The sequence below is a fragment of the Setaria italica genome, chromosome VIII (genome assembly GCF_000263155.2).
Source record: "Setaria italica strain Yugu1 chromosome VIII, Setaria_italica_v2.0, whole genome shotgun sequence".
NCBI lineage: Eukaryota > Viridiplantae > Streptophyta > Magnoliopsida > Poales > Poaceae > Setaria > Setaria italica.
Window position 1 is genome coordinate 34,700,965 of NC_028457.1, and position 19,847 is coordinate 34,720,811.

General features: G+C 44.7%; 3 protein-coding genes across 6 annotated transcripts; 1 reads left to right on the top strand and 2 right to left on the bottom strand.

Annotated features, from left to right (window-relative positions):
• Positions 1-1,110: 1,110 nt before the first annotated feature.
• On the bottom strand, positions 1,111-7,738 carry LOC101778218 (glycine-rich domain-containing protein 1). 2 transcript variants are annotated; one of them, XM_004979705.4, is made up of 10 exons: positions 7,453-7,738; positions 7,202-7,346; positions 6,568-6,748; positions 5,869-5,986; positions 5,451-5,702; positions 4,745-5,194; positions 3,988-4,514; positions 3,315-3,498; positions 3,066-3,221; positions 1,111-2,984 (listed from the first exon to the last, which is right to left on the bottom strand). In XM_004979705.4, exons 3-10 carry the CDS (start codon positions 6,726-6,728, stop codon positions 1,467-1,469), a joined length of 3,366 nt encoding a protein of 1,121 aa, XP_004979762.1. In that variant the 5' UTR covers positions 6,729-6,748; positions 7,202-7,346; positions 7,453-7,738; the 3' UTR covers positions 1,111-1,466. The 2 variants fall into 2 exon arrangements, with proteins under 2 accessions (XP_004979762.1, XP_004979761.1); XM_004979704.4 differs by lacking the exons at positions 7,202-7,346; positions 7,453-7,738 and having other exon boundaries at positions 6,568-7,091.
• A 541-nt stretch (positions 7,739-8,279) lies between these two features.
• On the bottom strand, positions 8,280-9,487 carry LOC101777543 (stress enhanced protein 1, chloroplastic). Of its 2 annotated transcripts, none has more exons than XM_004979702.3 (3): positions 9,241-9,487; positions 8,823-9,040; positions 8,280-8,736 (listed from the first exon to the last, which is right to left on the bottom strand). In XM_004979702.3, the coding sequence occupies exons 1-3, from the start codon at positions 9,326-9,328 to the stop codon at positions 8,629-8,631; spliced, it is 414 nt and encodes a 137-aa protein (XP_004979759.1). In that variant the 5' UTR covers positions 9,329-9,487; the 3' UTR covers positions 8,280-8,628. The 2 variants fall into 2 exon arrangements, with proteins under 2 accessions (XP_004979759.1, XP_004979760.1); XM_004979703.3 differs by having other exon boundaries at positions 8,823-9,013; positions 9,241-9,480.
• Positions 9,488-11,279: 1,792 nt separating this feature from the next.
• Positions 11,280-13,112, top strand: LOC101778889 (protein ELF4-LIKE 4-like). 2 transcript variants are annotated; one of them, XM_004979706.4, is made up of 3 exons: positions 11,280-11,669; positions 11,765-11,874; positions 12,186-13,112. In XM_004979706.4, exon 3 carries the CDS (start codon positions 12,284-12,286, stop codon positions 12,656-12,658), a length of 375 nt encoding a protein of 124 aa, XP_004979763.1. In that variant the 5' UTR covers positions 11,280-11,669; positions 11,765-11,874; positions 12,186-12,283; the 3' UTR covers positions 12,659-13,112. The 2 variants fall into 2 exon arrangements, with proteins under 2 accessions (XP_004979763.1, XP_022684586.1); XM_022828851.1 differs by having other exon boundaries at positions 11,771-11,874.
• The last annotated feature ends 6,735 nt before the right edge of the window (positions 13,113-19,847 follow it).

A 19,847-nucleotide genomic window follows, 5' to 3' on the forward strand; every position in this document is an offset into this window, starting at 1 on the left:
CAGAGGGCAAGACTACTGTCGCTAACTTTTTTTTTTCCCCTTTCACGCATACACAACGAAAAGCAGGGATCTGCCCAGCACAGAGTTGTTTCTTTCGCGCAGACGCACAGGCGCCACGGCAACCGATCCATTGCTAACGGTTTTAGGTTCTCCTTGCCATGTAAAAACTCATTCCATCTTCGTGCGATCGTGAGTCGTGACATCTAGTTAGGATTTCTCCTCTCTTTAACATCCAATCTATGATTAGGTCCTAGCTACTGCAGCCACACCCATGGCCGTCGCATACTAGAAAAACATAACAGAGAGGTATGTATAGTGTTTTTTTTAAAAAAGAAAGTATACATAGCAGGTATTTTTTGTGCAACACTCTGTCATGATTTACGACGTAATTGCCTGCCTCATCTGACACCCACCACGGTTCCTGGATCGCCAAGTCATATTTGCCTCATCTGACACAGTTGTTCATGCCGTATCCACTCTCAGTACCTCAGTCTTTTTTAATGAAAAAAACAAAAGATTCCACAGATAATTAAATTATACTGATGGAAACAGTAGATGTTGAGCAACTCAAGAATGTTGGAACAATCCAAAATAACTCTACAAATAGATTTTTTTATATAATTTAAATAATTCAAGAACGGAGGGCAATCAAAGAAAAGAAAAAAAATACTTATAATAAAGTGAGTGAACAGAAGAAGGAAAATTCTCAAATTTCTTTTCCTTGTTTTTCTAAAAAAGCTGGATGAACTTGTTAGCTCCTGGTTGTTGCAAGTAGCCACGAACCGCCCAACGCCATGCGCTGGCAAGACTGAAGTTTTATGCTTGTAAAACCATTTACCCATTACTAAACCATTTACCCATTACAACATCAGGAACACCAAGATCTCACCGGCAGCCATGTTTAGTTGCCCAATTTTGGAGTGCCAAGATCACTGTGTCAGCACTGTAGCACACTGTAGCGTTTCGTTTTGTATTTGTGAATTATTGTCCAAACATTAACTAATTAGGCTCAAAAGATTCGTCTCGCAAAGTACAATAAAACTGTACAATTAGTTTTTAATTTCATCTAGATTTAATACTCCATGTATGTACCGCAAGTTTGATGTAAACTAATTTCATCTAGATTTAGTACTCCATGTATGTACCGCAAGTTTGATGTGATGTGGAACTAAACAAGCCGACTTGTTCCGTTCGCACAAACACCGCGGCAACCGAGTGGCAGCCGATCCATTGTTTTTATTATCCACACGACATGATTATTTATCTTACAAGCTCAAGACACACCTCAATTCTCAACGCACACCGACATGCATGCCATGATGCTGCCTATCGTTATCCATCCTTTGGGAGTTCACACTCCGGATATGAGCCGACGGAAGAGCTACCAAAGCCATCGCCGGCGGCTAGCCACCCAACCACCGAGCACCGCCGCCCGGCAGGCTCAATCTCCGGCCAGCAGCTTTGGATCATGCATTGAACAAGGCACCGCAACCGCCGCCGCCACAGCCTCCACCACATCCTGAACCGCAGCCGCCTGACATGGAGAGGCCCTCGCCGCCGGCCTTGGTGCTCGCGTTGAACATGATGCCGCCACATCCACCACCACAGCCGGAGCCACAGCCTCCGGACTTGGCCTGGCTGCTCTTGGAGCCTTCAGTGACCATGGCGCCGCAGCCACCGCTGCCACAGCCAGAGCCACAGCCGCCGGATATGGCCTGGCCGGCCGCAGTGCTGGAGTTGAATAACGCGCCGCAGCCGCCACCTCCGCAACCGCTGCCGCAGCCAGAACCGCATCCGCTGGACTTGGCATGGCTGGTCTTGGAGCCTTCGATGACCATGGCAGCACAAGCACCACCACCGCACCCGGAACCACAGCCAGCCGACTTGGCCGGGCCCTGACCGGCAGCACAGCTAGAATTGAACAGGGCGCCTCCCCCACATCCACCGCCACAACCAGAACCACAGCCGCCAGACTTGGCTTGGGTAGTCTTGGAGCCTTCGATGATCATGCCGCTACCGCAACCACCACCGCAGCCGGAGCCACAACCAGCCGACTTGGCCAGGCCCTGGCCGGCAGCAGTACTGGAGTTGAACAGGGCGCCGCAGCTGCCACCACACCCGGAACCGCATCCGCCAGACATGGCGTGGCTTGTCTTGGAGCCCTCGATGACCGTGCCACTACCGCAGCCGCCACCACACCCAGAACCACAACCAGCCGACTTGGTCAGAGTCAGATCCTGACCAGCATTAGCGCTGGAGTTGAGTAGAGCGCCGCAGCCACCGCCTCCTCCACAACCGCCACCACAGCCAGAACCACATCCACCAGACTTGGCGTGGCTCGTCTTCAAGCCTTCAGTGACAATGCCATTACCGCAGCCGCTTCCACAGCCTGAACCACAGCCAGCCGACTTGGCCTGGCCATGGTCACCCTTGGCGTTGGAGTTCAACAGGGTGCCACAGCCACCTCCCCCACCACAGCCAGAGCCGCAGCCTCCTGACTTGGCCTGACCCTCAGTCATGGTGCTCGCTTTGAAGGTGCCACAGCCTCCCCTACCACCACAGCCACCACCACATCCGGATCCACAGCCTCCAGACTTAGCATTGTCGCCCTTGGAATCGTCAACAACTATGGGTCCACAGTTGCCGCCGCAGCGGACCCCACAGCCAGCAGACTCAGCGTCACCATTCTTGCCAATTGCAACAGCCGGCCTGCAACCACCAGATCTTGCATGGTCAGCCTTGCAGCCTGCCATGACCTTGTCATCACCAATTGCCGTGCTGCATGTGCCACATTGCACAGGAGCCACAGTCGCTCTCCGTGCTCCAAGGGTCTCTGTCTCTGAAACCATGGCCGTGTCAGATCCGGACACTGCAGCCTTCTGAACCACAGCACCACTGATGAGCTTTGCACCATCTTTGCTGTCAGCATCCACGAACAGGAATGATATTGTGATCCACGGAAGTAGGAAATCATCCTCATTAACCTAAGAATAGCAAACATTATTATGTTAGCAGAAAGAAATAAAATTCAGGTTCCCCAAATGATACCACAAGTAGAAGTGTACCATGATCAACTGAGATTCAGTGTCCAGCAATGCAACAGCTTTGCCATATGGGTGCTCAGCACTGAACTTCACAGCGGTGACAGCTGAGGCATCCTCAGAGTGACAATTGCAGCATTTGCGTTCGTATTCGAGTTTCCTTCCCCCGTAGAGCTTTATCTGATTGGTTCAAACAAGTACTAGAAATTTAAGTTTGCTACATGGATTGTTGGATACTAGATAGCACTGTGAACTGAGCTTGAGTTAGCTTACCAGTTGGTTGTCACCTTTGACCTCGAGCATACTGCCATCGGTGCTATCACTGATTGACAAGTTCGAATTTTTCAGTGTCCATTTATTTTCCTTGAATTCTGCTAGCTGAAGTTGCTGTTTTGTCGACTTCAATACTCCAACCAATTCCCGACTGCAAGCTGTGGTATTCTTTACCTTGTGCTCCCTGAGCCACAGGGGAGTTGTTACTCATTAGTCTCACTTGCTAGCATTGTTCCCCTTAGTAGTAAATTGACAAACTGTTCTTTTTACAGGAACATAATTCTGTTTACCCTGCTAGCATTACTCTCAGCCCCCATCACCAAGAACATTGTCTTACATTTGACATAATGTTCTAAAGTCAATTTCAACAAAATTACCACAAGTAAAGTCCTTCCAGACTCCTAATAATATCAATTGTAGATCTGATTTTTAATTATAGATTTCTTCATAAGCACAACATTGGTTCCTAAAGAAGCTACCAATTTGCAACTTTGCATGTTTTAACCTCATTTAGAAGATGTAACGAATAGATGGCAAAACAACATTTTAAACTTTAAACGGAAAGGAAAACAGCATCACTACAAGGTTGTAGTGTAGTACCAATCATCAAATGCATTTTTTGGCATACAGTTGCAGAGCAAGAATTCATCCATTCGAAATCCAAGAAAAATACCTTATCTGAAGACGGATAACCTCGGTACCACAATCATACAAGAAACGAGTCCAGCTGCCCATCTTCTGATCTTTACTGGAGTGTGGCAAAAGACAGGACTTGAGAGAGAAAGGCTCTGTCCTGACCATGCTAAACACCTTCTGCGCGCTACTTGGAACAGTAGCAGAGGCTGCAACACGAAGACTGACAGGAGCGGAAGTGGCATGCCCAGCATGAGCTTTCAGTTCAAACCACCTTTCAAAGGAGAGCTTAGAATTAGGCCCTGTCAGATCGTGCAGTGGGATAGAAACCTTCCCTATTGGTTCTGGTTTCTTGGATGCCTGATCAACCATTACTGTCAGAATGAGTTCTCCAGTAGGTTCACACTGTAAACCAGCTCCAGTATTCTTTCCTGTAACAGTGGAAATATCCAACCTGCCGCCATCACTAATAAACATATCTGATTGATTCTTGGTGAACCTTACATACACATTTTCTTTGGGAACAGCAGATGGCAAATTCTTGATGTCCACAACTTGCAAATATAACTGCAAAGAAGGGAAATGTTCAAATCCAATGATAAATTTAGTAGGAAAATCTTGGCATAAGAATGGTAGCTGGTTTTATGAAATTATCATATCTATTGTGTCCTGAAACAACTGTTTATAGTAGTTATTAGTATAACACACATCATTTTGATTGTATTATCAGATCAGACCGTTTGAGCAAGAATTATGTGCCTTGTACTGACTTTTACTTGAAGAAGAGAGTAGCATACCTCTACAAATGTTAATTTAAGAACATTAAGACTCTGCTGAATTTTGCAGATATCAGATCCAACCTCAGTATTGAATATCTGAGGAGCGGATGTCACAGGAGACGGCATGTTGCCACGGTACATACATCCGGCCTTCCAGTATCTTACACCAAAGGAACTCTCAAACTGTTCAGTAGTCTCTGTAAATCCAACATCAAGCTTCTTCCCTTCAGATCTATCAGCGTCGGTGTCATCATGCTCCAGAACTTTTCCAAGAAGCTTCAACATATCTTTGCAGTAAGTAATAGGATGCAGCTGGTGCGTGTGCCACATGAGATCCACATCGTAGGTTGGTACACGGAAGCGCTGCACTCCTTTCTCCAGATTCATCTTGATCAGATATAGAAATGCCTTGTATCGAGCTAATGCTTCAACAAGAAAACGCTGATCATGCATGGTTGGTGTTCCAACCTGCAGGAAAAAAAGAGAATTTTCTGATTTCCTGTACAGATCCTTTTGTCTGATGTATGGATCATAAAAATAAGTTTTCAATAATGATCACCTGCACTTACTGGATTGATTAAACTAGGCAATTAATCTCTAGTATGTCGTCCAAAATGTAAAAGCTATTCAGTTATATGAAGTTAAGATTGAAATAGCGACTTTTATGTGGAATCAGGAACACGGAGGCACATAGCATATAGTGGAGTAAAGATTGTTTAAATACCTGATAATAGAAAGAAGATTGTCTCTTAACAGCTGAAACCAGATCATAGGAAATGCCCTCTGTAGCTCCAGGGTCCACACCCATGGTAGTTTCAGAAGAACTTGTGTACTCTAACTCGAAGGGCTCCTCAGGATACAACTCATTCCAAACTTTCTCTGACTGAATCTTTGATTTTGTTCTAGTGGACGACTCAACATTGTCATTGTTCAGTATTCTGCCATACACTTTCTTGCAGTCCCTTATGTACTGAACCTGAAATATGTGCAATTGGACAATTACCTCATGAGTTTTCTGAATACAGTCATATCCTATATATCACAATAAAATGCAGGTGGATGTCTAATGTGTGTTTGGATTATTCCATACAGTGGGAGTAACATCATGAATCAATGATGATTATCTTTGGAAAGATGCATACCGGGTTAAGGCGATGGCAGTGCCAAATCCACTCACAATCAAGAGGGACAACTAATGATCCATCCACAACAGGAGCCTGAGTGTGCTTAGCAAGAAGGGGAAGCCAACAAGCTTTGTACCTAGCATAGCAACAAAATAATTTAAAAAAAGGTCAATGGTTTCCATCCAAGGACATGAATCGGATCACAATTTTTCTGTTTCCAAGAGCAGTAGAGAATTTCCTCATAATTTTCTTTTTCCAAATCATCAAACCACTAATTCAATATGACAGTGACTTTTATGTGACGTGCATTAATTTTAACTAAATATCTCCAGGTAAGGCCAAAACTAAATTAAGAATACATGCAATTGGTCTCAGCTGTCGTCTCAATTCCACCACAAAACTGAAGTTCAGGCACCTTATAGAGCTGTACTCCTGCAGCACTTGTTATCTAACTAGCTATTTCCATCAAGAAAAGAAACTTGCAACCAAGTTTTAGCATTTTCATCTCTGTTTTTTTCTTTTTGAAGCACAGCATTTACATCTCATGATTTTCCAAGGGATTTATCTATTGATCATGAACCAGGCTCGACAAAGATGATCAGCCGACGACCAACCACGAGAAAAGCATGAACCGTCCCTTGCCTTCTCCAATAGTCAAAAGCCAAGGCGACGGAAAAAACAATAAAAAAGAAAAGATATTTCTCGCATCATCCGTACCTGCGTATGGCCCGGTTGAGCAGCGGGCCCTCGTAGAGCCACCGGCGGCGGTCCACCGCCGCGAGGAACTCCAGCTGCCGCAGCGCGGCCGCGACGAGGTCCGCGCCGACGGGCACGCTCTCCTGCGCCGCCGCCCACCGAGCCGCCTGCTCCCCGTCCATCCCCTCCTCCCGTCGCCGCCCTGCGGAATCGATCACCACGAGGTCAACGGCAGGGTGGAGATTATCCCTCGACCGCAATCGTCGCGGGAAAACGGGTTCTTGATTTGTTTCCGGCGGCCGGAGAGATCGATAGGCAGAGTCCACGACGGACACGGCCTCTGGGCCGTGGCCCCTTCACCATTGACTTTCAGTGTTCTTCTCTGACACGTAAAGATTGGATTTTTTTTTTCTTCGAAATATCACCCTAGACTTTATGTATACTGGTGTTTGTCTAATTTGTGTTGTTGCAAATTCGAATTAAGTAGCAAAAGCTTGATAGAAACAGAATCGACATCGATTCAGAAACATCTCTCTGTTTCATTTTTTCATGCAAAAAAACACTTCAGAGTAGCAAGTCTGAATCAAAGAGATGCAAGAACTGAATTTCTACTGCTACTGTACATGCTAACTGAAAGAGTGATGAGATCAAGAACCTGAACCACTGCAGCTGATGAGAGCTCGAACTGCGAGAGGGAGAGAGAGAGAGACTGGCACCTCTGCTGCAGAGCTGTCTCTGGCGCTCCCTATTTATACAATTATACAGGCAGTAGGTGCAGCGGACACGAAATGGCCTGAAAACTGAAAACAAAGGCGTAAATTTTAATCAACTGAAAGTCTGAAACAGCACCGCTTTCTTACCCAGGAAGGTTGCTTAGCATCATTGCCACGGGCGGTTAAAGCCTACCTGCAGTGATCAAATGGCCGATTTTCCAGCTGAAAACCCTGTGCCAGTTACTCCTTTTGGTTAACTGAACTCCTTGCTTGCAACACTGAACTGAAACCCCAACTGAAAGCCGTGCTTTTGCGGTGTCAGCTACTACCGGATTCAGGCGAGCCGTTTTTGCTTGGCTTGCGCCGTGAAGCAAGCGACAGTACAGTTTCTCGGCGTCACTTGTTCTTGTGCATTGCTTGACGCCTTGAAACTGGGCAATGGACGGCCGGTGGTGAGTTGGTGGCACGCATGAACTCGAGGAGAAAACGGACTCCACTGACAGTAGCTGACGTTTTTGGGTCAGTTAAGATGACTTGATAGTGCATCAAGGGCGCCACTTTAAGCTTGGAAAAAAAATACCTGAAAGAGTACAGTAGGGGGAAAAATTACCCTCTTGTTTAGATGTGGCCTGGTTGTTATGATTGCTAATGCTAGTTTTTGCTTGACTTGAATATTCCAGTGACATCCATGGCCGGTTGCGCACCTAACGCTGTCCCTACCTCGTCAGATGCTCATCAGATGCAGTACGGTCGTACTACAAAGCCATGGAGCTGCAGATCTCCTTGTAGTACAAACCTGAAGGAGTCTCTAGCTCGTACAAGCGCAGATAGCGAACCTGACAAGCAAGTTGCCGGCCACAAGGTCACGGTTTTCGTCAAATCGCGTGACATTCAGAACATCGTCTGTCACTCTGTCGGATTAAGCGGATGCGGAGCAAAGATTATGAAAAAAGCGTTGCTCCGGGGCGAAAAATGCCCGCACAATTCATGCGCCCAGTAACTTTTGTGAATGTCAACGAATAAGTCGCAAATACTCACAATTTATAACAAAAATTTGTGTTTTTGGTTGTTGCTGTAGTGCTGCATGGCTGCCGACGTGGACTTAGACCAGGCTGGAAATTTTTCCATCCTTTTTTCTTCTTTTTTCTTTTTGGTTTTGAGGTAAAGTTTCCGCATAGCAGGAACTGTTACAAACTTAGGCGTGTTCTGTAGATGACTGTCAGCTACTACATTACATGGTACAGGGGAAAAAAATGTCTCGAGGGACAAATTGGGTGCGTTTGCAGGGCGGTAGCTGATGAACTAGCAGTACTGAATGCTGATGATACTGAACCGTGTGGTGTTCGATGCGTGCCATCCGCGTTTCGTTTCAGTCCCGCGAGCCGCCGGACTGGAGGATGAAGAAGACGGCGAGGCCGACGACGAGCCCCGACACGACCAGCGCCAGCGTCGGCGCCGGCGTCGCCACGCCGAAGTTCTGCATGCAGCGGCGGCGAGTACTTTCGTGTTAGTTTTAGGAGCCCCCTACGCTGCTGTTGCTAGCTTGTTCGTGTGTGTATGTACCTGGAGGACGCCTTTGCCGGTGGCGACCTCGACGGCGATGGCCGAGGCGAAACCGACCATGGCGGCGCGGCCCAGCCACACGGCCGGGCCGCCGCCTTGTTTCGCGCTCTGCTCGCACCTGATGGACAGAGACCTGGCCGCCCTGGAGGAGACGCGCCTCTTGCTGCTGGAGGTGACGCGCACTGCGGATGCTGCAGTTACAAGCCAAAAGTCCAATGCTAGACAGTCTCAATGGGCAATGGTAACACCAAATCACCAGATTTCAATAGTAGCCATGTTCGTAATGCTAGTCTTTCAGACAATCCAAATAATGTTTGCCAAAAGAATCTTAAGATTCCACAAACTTCGGTTGAGTAACTTCTGCACGACCAGCAATCTGGAATCGAAAGCAGAGCTATACAGAGAGGAGGTGCCATACCACGGCCGGACACGCAGCTGAAGGACGGCGCCGCAGCGGCGGCGGCGGCGGCCACCGGAGATGGGCGGAGGACGGCGAAGAGCGCCATGGGACAGGACCCGCTTTCTCTCTTCTTTCTTCCTTCTCTGCTCTTGAATGAATCCTTGCTCTCTGCTCGAGTTGTGCGCAAGCCTCGTGCTCGTGTTTTTGTCTGCAGGGTGGAAGCGCAGGAGCCAGCCGAGGTGAGTGGCCGTCGGCTGGCCGACGTGGCCGTCTCTGGAGCTGGGAGACATCCATCCTATATTCCTATCCAAAGAAAAGAGAAAAAAAAGAAATTCCATGGCGAAAATTCCCATTGGCTTGTGTGGGCTAGAGCCCTCCGTGTGCCTGGTTGGGCTTGCCTGGAAAAGGCCCTGTACGGAAACTAATACTTGGGCCTAGTAGGCCCCTGTACGGAAACTACATACGTAGCCCGGTGGGCTTCTATGCGGAAGTTGGGCCTAGTAGGGCTGCCGTCTCAGCCTTTCTCTGGAGGCACAACTGGTAACTCACTCGCCACGAGTGACCAAAAACTTTAACAGTGCTCGTTGCCCTCTTTGTAAACTCTTAGTGATTTCGCTCATGCAGTTGTTCGCATAATTTTTACAGCACAAATTTCAAGCGCATTTTGGTGACCGGTAACCTTTTGGAGACGTGAAAAATGTGGTTTTTCAACAATATTTGCACATGAAAGCTACCCCCAGTGAATATGTTGCTGGCTCCTTATCAAATTTTACTAATTCCTCGTATGGAAGTAGTTGCATGCATGCATGCATCAATGTGCTGAAACGAGGAGAGCGAGGGCCGGTATTACGTAGGCGGAGACAACATCTGGGTCCTGCCGGCCTCCGAAAGGCTTGTCCATCCGTGTGGTGTTGCTGGCGAGGCATGCAGGAGGAATAACACGGCGGCAGATGACGAACTTGTTGTGTGAAATATTTACCAGTGATCAATTAATGTTAGAGATAATTATAGAGGGTTTTTTCACGAAAGGGTGTGAACCTTTCGTAAAGGGGTCAACTCCCAAGGGACATGGTGCGTTCTAGGCACGTCCATTCCCCTTTATAAACATATAACCAAACCACTCAGCGAATGAATCCGTTATTTCCATCTCTCTTTCTACTCTCAACAATCCTGATCGGTGTCCGTTACTAACCACATTTGTTATTGTATATGGTAAGTATGCAATGATACATGCGCATCTGCATGTGTTTGTGTGCAGCTGTGCACGCTTGCCTACCTGCACATCTAACAAGCAACACAAATTGCAGTTCTTTTCTTTTTTTGGGAAAAAATCTGGTTGCCCGTCAGTGGTCACTGAATCACTTTCAGTCTCTTTTGCTGCATGCTGGTAGGCCAAGTTGTCGATTGACCGGATTCTCTCCCCGGCTAATCCCCCACATGAACCTGTACTAATCTTGCGTTAAACAACAACCTGTGCTAATTTTGATATTACAAACATCTTGATTTTTTTCATATGATCTCTACATTGTTTGAGGAGGAAAAGATTATCATGCATGCCCTTAGAGCCATTTTGCAAAATCTTTCATGGATAATCTTAGACCTTAGCATTTTAGGCCCGACCTGCAGGCCCGGCCCGAGCCCGATGGCCGCTCCTCTAAAAACCTCGTATGGCAAAACAAAATCACAGTCATGTCCGCTCCTCTAGGATCCTACCGACAAACCTCGTATTTGCGTGGTGCAGCAAAACAAAATCAAACAAAAAAAAACATTTGTCCTGGAACTCTTTCGGTGGCGTCGTCCGTCCCCAAGAGACAAATTGCCAATTCTTTACCTGGGGCTGCTTCAGTTCCCATTCTTGGCATCTTCTCCCACAAAGGTCCGTCCCTGGCAGAGATGGCTGGCTGGATTATGGGGTCATTACTTAACATCTCCTTCCGGTGTGCATGCAAATGTGGGCAGAAAGCAACATGGGGAGCCCCCATCTCTTTTTTGGAATTGGGGCCAGCTTTCCCCCCATTACAAAACCCCTGCCTGTCCTGCTCATCTTGCTCCTCTGTCCTCCCCATCTTTTGCCTATTGCCTTGCCCAGTTGCCCCCCTTCTGCCAGTGTCATAGAGAGAGAATGTGTTTGTGCTAGCTAGAGAGAGAGAGGTTGAGGGAGGGAGAATATAAAAGTGGGCATGGGGAGCTGGCCGGCCACTGGCCATGATTTCACCTCAGCATCACACACAGGTCAGGGTCACTGGGTCAGGCTCAGGCCCCTCTTCTGTCTTCTCTCTCAGTCTAGTCGACTAGTAGTCCCCATGCCTGCTCTCTCCTCTCACTAGACTAGACCCTGTTCCCTGAACACTTCCCGATAGATTCCATCCCCTCTCTATCATCCTCGGCATCCGCCCTGCTTTGCCCTTGTTAATTGCAAAGGTTTCTGCAGGGATAACATTTGTGGGGTGAGTCCTATAGAATCCCGCCCTCCTTTTTATGTTGCTTTTCTCCTCCAGCCTCCTATTTATAAGTTCTTCTTCCATTGCTTGCTGCTTGTCAGCATCAGAGGCTCCAAGCTGCTCATACCACAAGCAGAAGCAGGCTGCTCTCCTGGTCCTGAATCCTGATGGTTGTGTGCTTCTTCAGAGGAGGGATTGAGGACTGAGACAGGTGAATCCTTGAGGAAAGCTCATGTTTAATTTCTCTTTGTTAAGTTCAGTTGCTGAATTTTACCTTGATGCATGGTGTTTTGTATCTTGGATTTTGTTTTTCTAACCTCTGGTTGGTTAACTCTTGTACATTTGTACTGTATGTACCCCGTTGAATCTTTCACACTACATGTCCCTCTTTATTATTTTGTTTCTAGTACAAACCAATCCCACCATAAATGCAAAGATTAAATTTTTCCTCTCAAGTTCAAATCTTTTCTGGCCCCCAGCTGAATCAATGAGTCTGATTTGGTCTGTCTGTGTTCAATTCAGGTATAGCTTCCTTGCTTGCTGTTGCTGTTGTGTCAGTCAGTCAGCGTGAGAGGTGAGACAGCGAGAGCAAGAAGAGGAGGCTGGGGGGTGAGAGGGAGATGGACGGCGACAGCTTCTCCGGCATGGCGAACGGCGGCGGCGCCGCCGGCGGGCCGGTGGACGGGAAGCTGATCCAGACGTTCCACAAGAGCTTCGTGCAGGTGCAGAGCCTGCTGGAGCAGAACCGGCTGCTCATCAGCGAGATCAACCAGAACCACGAGTCCCGGGCGCCCCGCAACCTCACCCGCAACGTCGGCCTCATCCGGGAGCTCAACAACAACATCCGCCGCGTCGTCGGCCTCTACGCCGACATCTCCGCCTCCTTCGCCCGCAACGCCGACACCGCCGCCTCCTCCGACGGCGACTCCTCCGGCACCCTCCGCTCCCCCGACGGCCGCGCCGGCGCCGGCCACAAGCGCGTCCGACCTGGCTAGATTGCCTATGAGCCTTTTTGGTCTTGGCAATTGGCATCCCCCCATTGCGACTAGTGAGGTGTTGCTTGCTACTAGGATTAGCCTTTTTTTTTCTTTCCTGCAGTTCTTGACTTCTTGTTCATTAATCATCCTTGTCCTTGCTGCAAATGCTAGCTTCTGCATCAGTGATATGGTAGCGAGAAACAGAAAGCTGTTATGTGGAAGCTGCTACGATGATGATGATGAGACGAAATGTTCATGTTTGGAATCCTTCTTGTTACAGTTGAGTTATAGCAGGATCTGGAAATTATTTCCAGGCTAGTTTTCAAGTGTACTAGGAGTTGGAAGAGGAGCATGTGCATTTGCATCTCCCTGTCACTGTAGATGGGTCAGGTTCAGGTAGGCAGTTCATGCGCAACAGGACAGATCTTGATTGAGGCTTACCATCTGACATTGCCGTCATCCTTTCCATTCATCTTTTACCTGAATTCTGAATCTGATGAGCCATGAGTGCTTCACTTTGGTGATCTCGCAGCTCTGAATCTGATGATTGAGTGCGAAATGGTGGCTCATGTACTGGCGACGCAAAGTGCAAAGCTTTACAGCTTTACCAATCTGCTCATGCTCACTCTTCACCCCTGCCATGTCTTTCCATCTTGTCCTGATGAGTTATCATGAAAAAGCCCAAGATGGCCAAAGCCCCAAAACTACTTGTGCACCAAAATTCCCAGCTTTTTCCCTCTTGTTCCTACAATCCTACTAGGCACTTGCTTGAACAAAAAGGCTCTCCTTTTCTGAATGCCAAAAGGGTGAACAAAAAGCAGGGGCTGTCTAGTGTAGTGAGCATCTATCTGCGAGATGCTGGACAGCATCAGCTGGAGGAGGACAGGAAAAGCTTCAATAATTTTTTGGGCTGCCAATCATGCCGTGAAACACCATGGCATGGCCAGAATCTTACTCCTATTTGAAAGAGTGGTGTGTATGTGTCTGAAATCTTGCCCTTTTTCCTGATCTGAGTGTGTGAAACTTTTGACCACTGATTTGGCATGCTGGACAGTGCCATTGGTCCCCTTTGTTTGCCTAGCGTCTACAGTGGTACCGCTGCTTCAAACATTTAAAGAAACACAAGACATGTAGGCAGATTCTCTGTTGGATTAGCAGTTCATGAACAGTACACATTTGAATTTTCATGCTGTATGTTTCAGGCTTTGAGATTCTTTTGAAGCATTAAAAAACTTATGAAGCTAACTAGTTCTGAAGATTCAGTTATCTTGATAAGAGGTAGGTTGAGCTGGCTCTTCCTGATCCGAAAAGGCAATGCTAGTGTTATGACTATTTTTTCCCCTTCCAATAATTTTCTACTTTGATCATTCCACATGTTGCTTTGATCCTAATGTTTCTAATTAAGTACTGACCATCACTGTTTCCATTAAATTTATCTGGACACATCTCAAGGACTACTTCTATATAATATAATAGCAAAGATGTAGTACTAGCAAAAGCACTAGAGAATGTTACCAGAACCATCTTAGCAGTGTTCCCCTAGCAGGCAGGACAAGCTGGTGGAGGCCCACATGACAGGAGAGGCTGTTCTTGTTATCTGATGACAGCCTCTCTCCAAGTGCTTATCCCCTCCCAGTGTCTCTCTAGAACTTAAGAGGATCTTTTGTATTCTTTCTGCATGAAACAGCTAGATATGAATGAAGGAAAATGACATGGTCACTACTCGGTGCTCAGACACTGCACTAGGTAGGGCCCACAGCTGAGCTACACCAAGTATCACAAAACGCAGCAGTTTTTGGATCACAGCTCTGGGAACTGGCCAAATTTTTGGGTCCCGCAAAAATTCCACGTGGATAGCTAGACTTGATTGGTTAAAAAAATTGTTTCTTTCTTGCTTAACTCTTAAGAAAAAAATGCACAACCTTGGTACCACATGGGCCAGGGTGCAGCTTCTAGCTTCTTACAGTCAAAATATGTTTTTTTTAAAAAGTCAAAATATGTTCAGATTATTTGAGAAGTCCTTTTGTACTGACTCTAATAATAATAGTAATGATGATTCCAGGAAAACATGATACTGAATTGCGGTCAGTGCCTCGCAAAAAAAAAAAGCTCGATCAGTGAAGTAGCAATTGTATTCTTTAATTTGATAATAGTCACAGTCCCCTAATTTGAAGGCAGAACATGTGGTCTTGACAGATACAGTGTGGTCAGATTCAGTGCATCAGTGTCCTCATTGGTTTGATTAACAAGTTAAACGGTTGTTTGCACAATGATTTTCATGAATTACTATAAAATGAGTCTGTAGTCAGCCTACATGTTTCCTTTTACATCAACACCTGTACTTTGAAGTTTACAATAATACTGCATAATTGGTTTAAAAGCAGCTAAAAATAATCTTTAAGTGACAGCTTAGGACCCAATCTTTGATAGGATCCAACATAGGTTCAATCTTCCAGACATATTCCTTATCAGTTTTAAGAGTTTGCTTGGCAGTTGGCCATGCCCCAAGTGTCTCTAATGATTGTCAGGGACCCAGGTGAGCAACTTGCACATAATTTGCAATGTGATGATTGTACCTTCGGTTTGTCTTTCCTATTTACAAAGCCATGAATTAATTAATTTAAGCCATTTCTGTATAAAAACTAAAGAAAACAATTTCACTTCTTCTATTAAAAAGTTCCAGCTTCTCCTTAATTCACAGATGCTGTGAACTTTGTCCGGACAAATGAAATCCCTCAGAGGTATATGTATCTAAATCAAAAACAGACTAAATAAGGCGATTCGAATGTAACTCATTTATGTGAAGTACTCTGATGAGTGAAAAGAACTTTATTTTAGAATTCTTAAAACTTACTCATAACAAAGATGGACCAGTCTTATAATAATTGTGGATAACATATGTTTGTATATGCGCTAATAATTAATGCCACCACTGAAACCTTTTGAGGGTTAGGTTCCAGCAGATCAGATCTGATACTCCGTCAGCTGATTGACTCCATTACACTGTACTGAAATCTGATACACCACCAGCAATTATGTTATACCCTGTAGTAGGTATTGGAGTTGTTGGGTTTGGCACAAAAAAATAATTGTGATAGGTAGGACCACCCCACATTGGGGGCAAAGTGTTTCTTGTTTGTCAGGACCACTGATTAGCGAAATGATAGGCATCTTAATCAGGCTTATCTTGTACCATTAGAGGCATTAACTTATGTGCTTTTTGTGCATTGGAAGTATCCATTTTCATCCACAAATCTAGTAAAAGGACCCTGCTTTTCTTTTTCCTTAAAAGTATACCCCAAGGATGCTTGTCCTTAGCTACTCCCTAGGGTGCATGAATGACCTTTGCAGTTTTATATTGTTCCATTCCTTGTGAAGATATAACCAAATATAAAGGTTAAGGATGATAATGTAAAATAGTTCGAATGAATGGTTCTAATTGGCATTAACTATAGTTAAGCCTGATAATGCAAAACAATTTGAGCTGGCCTTTGTCTGTGGCTAAATTATTTTTCGTACAGTTACATTTCATATTCCAAAATTCCGGATAGTAGTCTATTGGAGTCCACGCGGGCATCTTGGTCCATGTATCTTTTTATAAATCAGGCATATTCATACATATAATATATTATTTTTTGTTTAATAAAACCTACTAGTTCTTTTCCAAACTATATCGCTGTTGAAGTATTTTTTTCATTGTGTACTCACACTTTTGATTATATTTTCAGGTGTTGCGATGCTTGTCCCCTATAACCAAGTTTATCCTTTTACTCTTTTTTTAATCTCCTTTTGTGTAGCCAATCACACAAGCCCACATCAATGTAAGAAACCTAACAGAGTCTTGGCTGTTCTGAAAATGACATGAAAGAGAGAGTAGTAATAGTCCCGATGCCATGCCTAACATGAATTCTATATTATGTTTATCCATGAAATGCTCGAACATGGGATATCTTTTTTGTGTTTCTAGTTTGCCAAACCAATTACTATGAAAACTTCTATCCAGTGACTACATTTCAATATCTAATTTTACTATTGTTAATTGAAGACACCTTTTAGAGCTTCCACATTAATCCTCATGAGGCACATTAGAAAAAAACATAAATAATAGAATTTCACACATAAAACTATAAATATGGTAGACTCTAATCATCATTGATAATAAATAGCCATCGTGTTTATTATTTTTTATAAAAAAATTTAACTTCATGAATCTATATCTAAATTGCCTACATATTCCATTATGAAAAATAATATAAAAACCGCATAATCTTAATCTAAATTACTCACCATAACCATTATAAAAAAGAGTCTAAAACAATCTTAATTTGCATCTGAATTACCTATATCTATTATTATAAATAACCTAAGTAACCCTTAAATATGTGTTTGAATTACCTACAATGTCAGTATAAAAAATAACTTAAAATATTCCTATATATAATATATATACTTCTAATTACTCTAGGTATTTATGCATAATGTACTTGACCTTGCAGACGAGGTGTACATGTATGTAGGAAGTAAAGAGCATATCTATTTCTAACAATACACATGCTAAACATATATGGAGGTGAGATAAAAAGAAGAAAAAACTATGAATAGGAATGGAAAAACATAAAAAGTAGTTAGTAAATAAAGTATATGACAACCGGATTAAGATAACAAAATATATACTTGAGAATTGTGCTATAGTTAATATGAAAAAATTTGAGAGCATGCGTAGATTTATCCATGTATTTCTAACAATTATGACTCTTATAAATTTACGAGTTTGTGTAGAAGCATGGGTTGGTAATAACTAAGTGTACCAGTCGGACTAAACTGTAACCACTGAGCAGTAATTATTTTGGTTTCATTTATCGAAACCAATAATATAAAAGGTGTAAGTTGAGATGCATTGCTTTCAAGAAGAACTAGGTTGTTGGGTAGTCAATTTTCTGTAAACTAATACTAACAATCACAGGACCACTGTCCACTGATGGGGCCATGGGCATGCATGATCGATGCAACAGCAGCAACTAAAAGACACAAAAGGAGGTTGAGAATCTATGATCTCTCTCACTGCGTGTAACTCGGCCTTAGCCAAAACACAAGCCTGATTTCCCTGTTCCCATTTTTAAAAGGACTCCACCAAATGTGAGCGACAAGTAGTTGCTGCTGCTGCCATCCAAAACTGGCTCAAAAAAAATGCCATGTCCTTTTCCTGAAAGCAACTGATGCATTGGAAACTTTGCCGATTTGCGGTTTGTTTAAGCTGTCAGTGCAGTATCAGTACGCATTGGAGCATCACATTCAGAGATGCTGTGCTAATCTTTGCTCTTTTACTTAACCAATCAGGTCGATCATCTATTTAGCAGGCAAAATCACCAGTTTTCAAGTATGGTATAGAACCTAACCATCACATAAAGCGTGGAACAAATGATTGAGATTGCGATAATTAAAAAATGATGCTGTTATTTCTTCAGCAACAGAGAACCAGGAGATATTTGTAGAAAGAGCTTGGAACACCAAATTCCTACAGGTCTGCAGGAGAATTGTAGACGGGAGAGTGGAATGAGAGCAGAGCCTGTTGTTTCCTGGGTTCAGTTTACGAATTACTACAGACTTACTGCATTATCAATGCTTAAAGTAACATAACAAACCTTTTTAACATAGTCAGAAATAACACCTTTCTCATGAATACATGGGGGAACAAAAAACGACATCAAGTACATTCGGAATCAAGGTGGCGTCCTTACGAGTGGATTCAGTTCATATTAACGACACTGTTCCAGTAATTAGAAACCCCACTACATTAAGAATCAAAATCCCAGTGAGTAAAACCGAGTATCAGATCTGGTGCCAGTACTGGCAGGTCTGTTGCCCGTACCAGATGCAGTACACTGAAAAATATCAATTGTTGCAGGGATTTCAATCCCAGCGCCCGGACAGGACCATCAGGGAATGATGCTGGTACAACATGATTGAACGCCCCTGCCCATTAACTGCATTTCGTCTACAAAGGAGAATGTGGCACTATTTACTGGAAACTTGTTCAAATGTGCTAGAAGTAAAGTCTGAAAAGGTTTATGCCATTATGTCTGTTTAACAGTCTGTGCAACATAATACCGTTTTTATTAGATTTACCCTGCGGAACCCGAGTTTTTTGGTGCATACAAGTATTTTTGTTAGAACGCTGATGGGCAACTAAAGGTATACTTGTAGTCTTCCCACTACTTGATAAAAGGATCTTATGACTATCACTAGAAATGATCGTTTCCTCGCGTTCGGCTAGCTTACAGTCTACCACAGATGCATGCAGAATGAAATTTTTGCCTTGATGTAGAAATTGGGAAAAACTGGAATCAAGTAAAGAATGATGTCTGGAACCTTATATTCTTGTTGATAAAGCGAGCAAAACTTGCGACAACGAAATTGTTCAGAAATTTACACCTACAGATGCTAGCTCCTCAATCAGATGGGGCTATATATATAGCTGCAAAGCAAAGACTAGAGACAAACAAAAGCAGAGAAAGAGCATAATATTTACCTCAAACAGAACATTGCAACCTGGTGCAGCAGCAGAAAAATCCGAAAAGGGCCCAGAGAAATATGGAAGTGTGAATCACCATCTCCTCTGATCACCAGGACATGCTCTGCTCTTGACTGTGCACTGGAGACTGGAGTAGCTTGGCGATGCAAGCCTGTCCCAGTCTCCCATAGTGTTCAGCGACGGCATGGCAAATTGGCAATGCATGATCCTTGTCAGTTCGAAATTCCAATTAGAAGGAACGATGCAAGAGAGGCAGCGGCCTCAAATTTCAGCCGTCCCCGTCAAATTTGCTTCGCAAGCAACCTGATAAGCATTTCCACGAACACCTTGCGGCTGTCTGAGATGGGCGAGAACATCAGGCTTCACACCACCTTGTAGCTGGCATGGCTTCTCTGATGGCAAACATGGCGGATCCCTCATGGGGAGCTTGCAGATGCTACGTCTTGAGCAGCGGAATGGTGCGTGGATGGGCCCTGCGCTGTGCTCATGGCGGCCGGGCGGGGAGGAGGGCGGCGGCGGGAGGAGGAGCGGACCCCGACCAGGGTGCTATATGCAAGATCCAGGGTTCTAATTATAAATATTCGGATCGCGATCATTAATCGCGATCCAAATTAGGGTGCTATTTAAAAATATGTCGGGGGCTATATGCAAATATTCGGATCGCGGTTATTGAAA

Coding starts and splice junctions, on each gene's coding strand:
- LOC101778218 (XM_004979705.4), bottom strand. CDS start 6,728: ATGGACGGGGAGCAGGCGGCTCGGTGGGCGGCGGCGCAGGAGAGCGTG. Junction 5,987..6,567: donor CTCAACCGGGCCATACGCAG/GTACGGATGATG, acceptor TTGCTATGCTAG/GTACAAAGCTTGTTGGCTTC. Junction 5,195..5,450: donor AATCTTCTTTCTATTATCAG/GTATTTAAACAA, acceptor TTTTTCCTGCAG/GTTGGAACACCAACCATGCA.
- LOC101778889 (XM_004979706.4), top strand. CDS start 12,284: ATGGACGGCGACAGCTTCTCCGGCATGGCGAACGGCGGCGGCGCCGCC.
- LOC101777543 (XM_004979702.3), bottom strand. CDS start 9,328: ATGGCGCTCTTCGCCGTCCTCCGCCCATCTCCGGTGGCCGCCGCCGCC. Junction 9,041..9,240: donor CAGCTGCGTGTCCGGCCGTG/GTATGGCACCTC, acceptor GAGACTGTCTAG/CATTGGACTTTTGGCTTGTA. Junction 8,737..8,822: donor CCGGCAAAGGCGTCCTCCAG/GTACATACACAC, acceptor CGCTGCATGCAG/AACTTCGGCGTGGCGACGCC.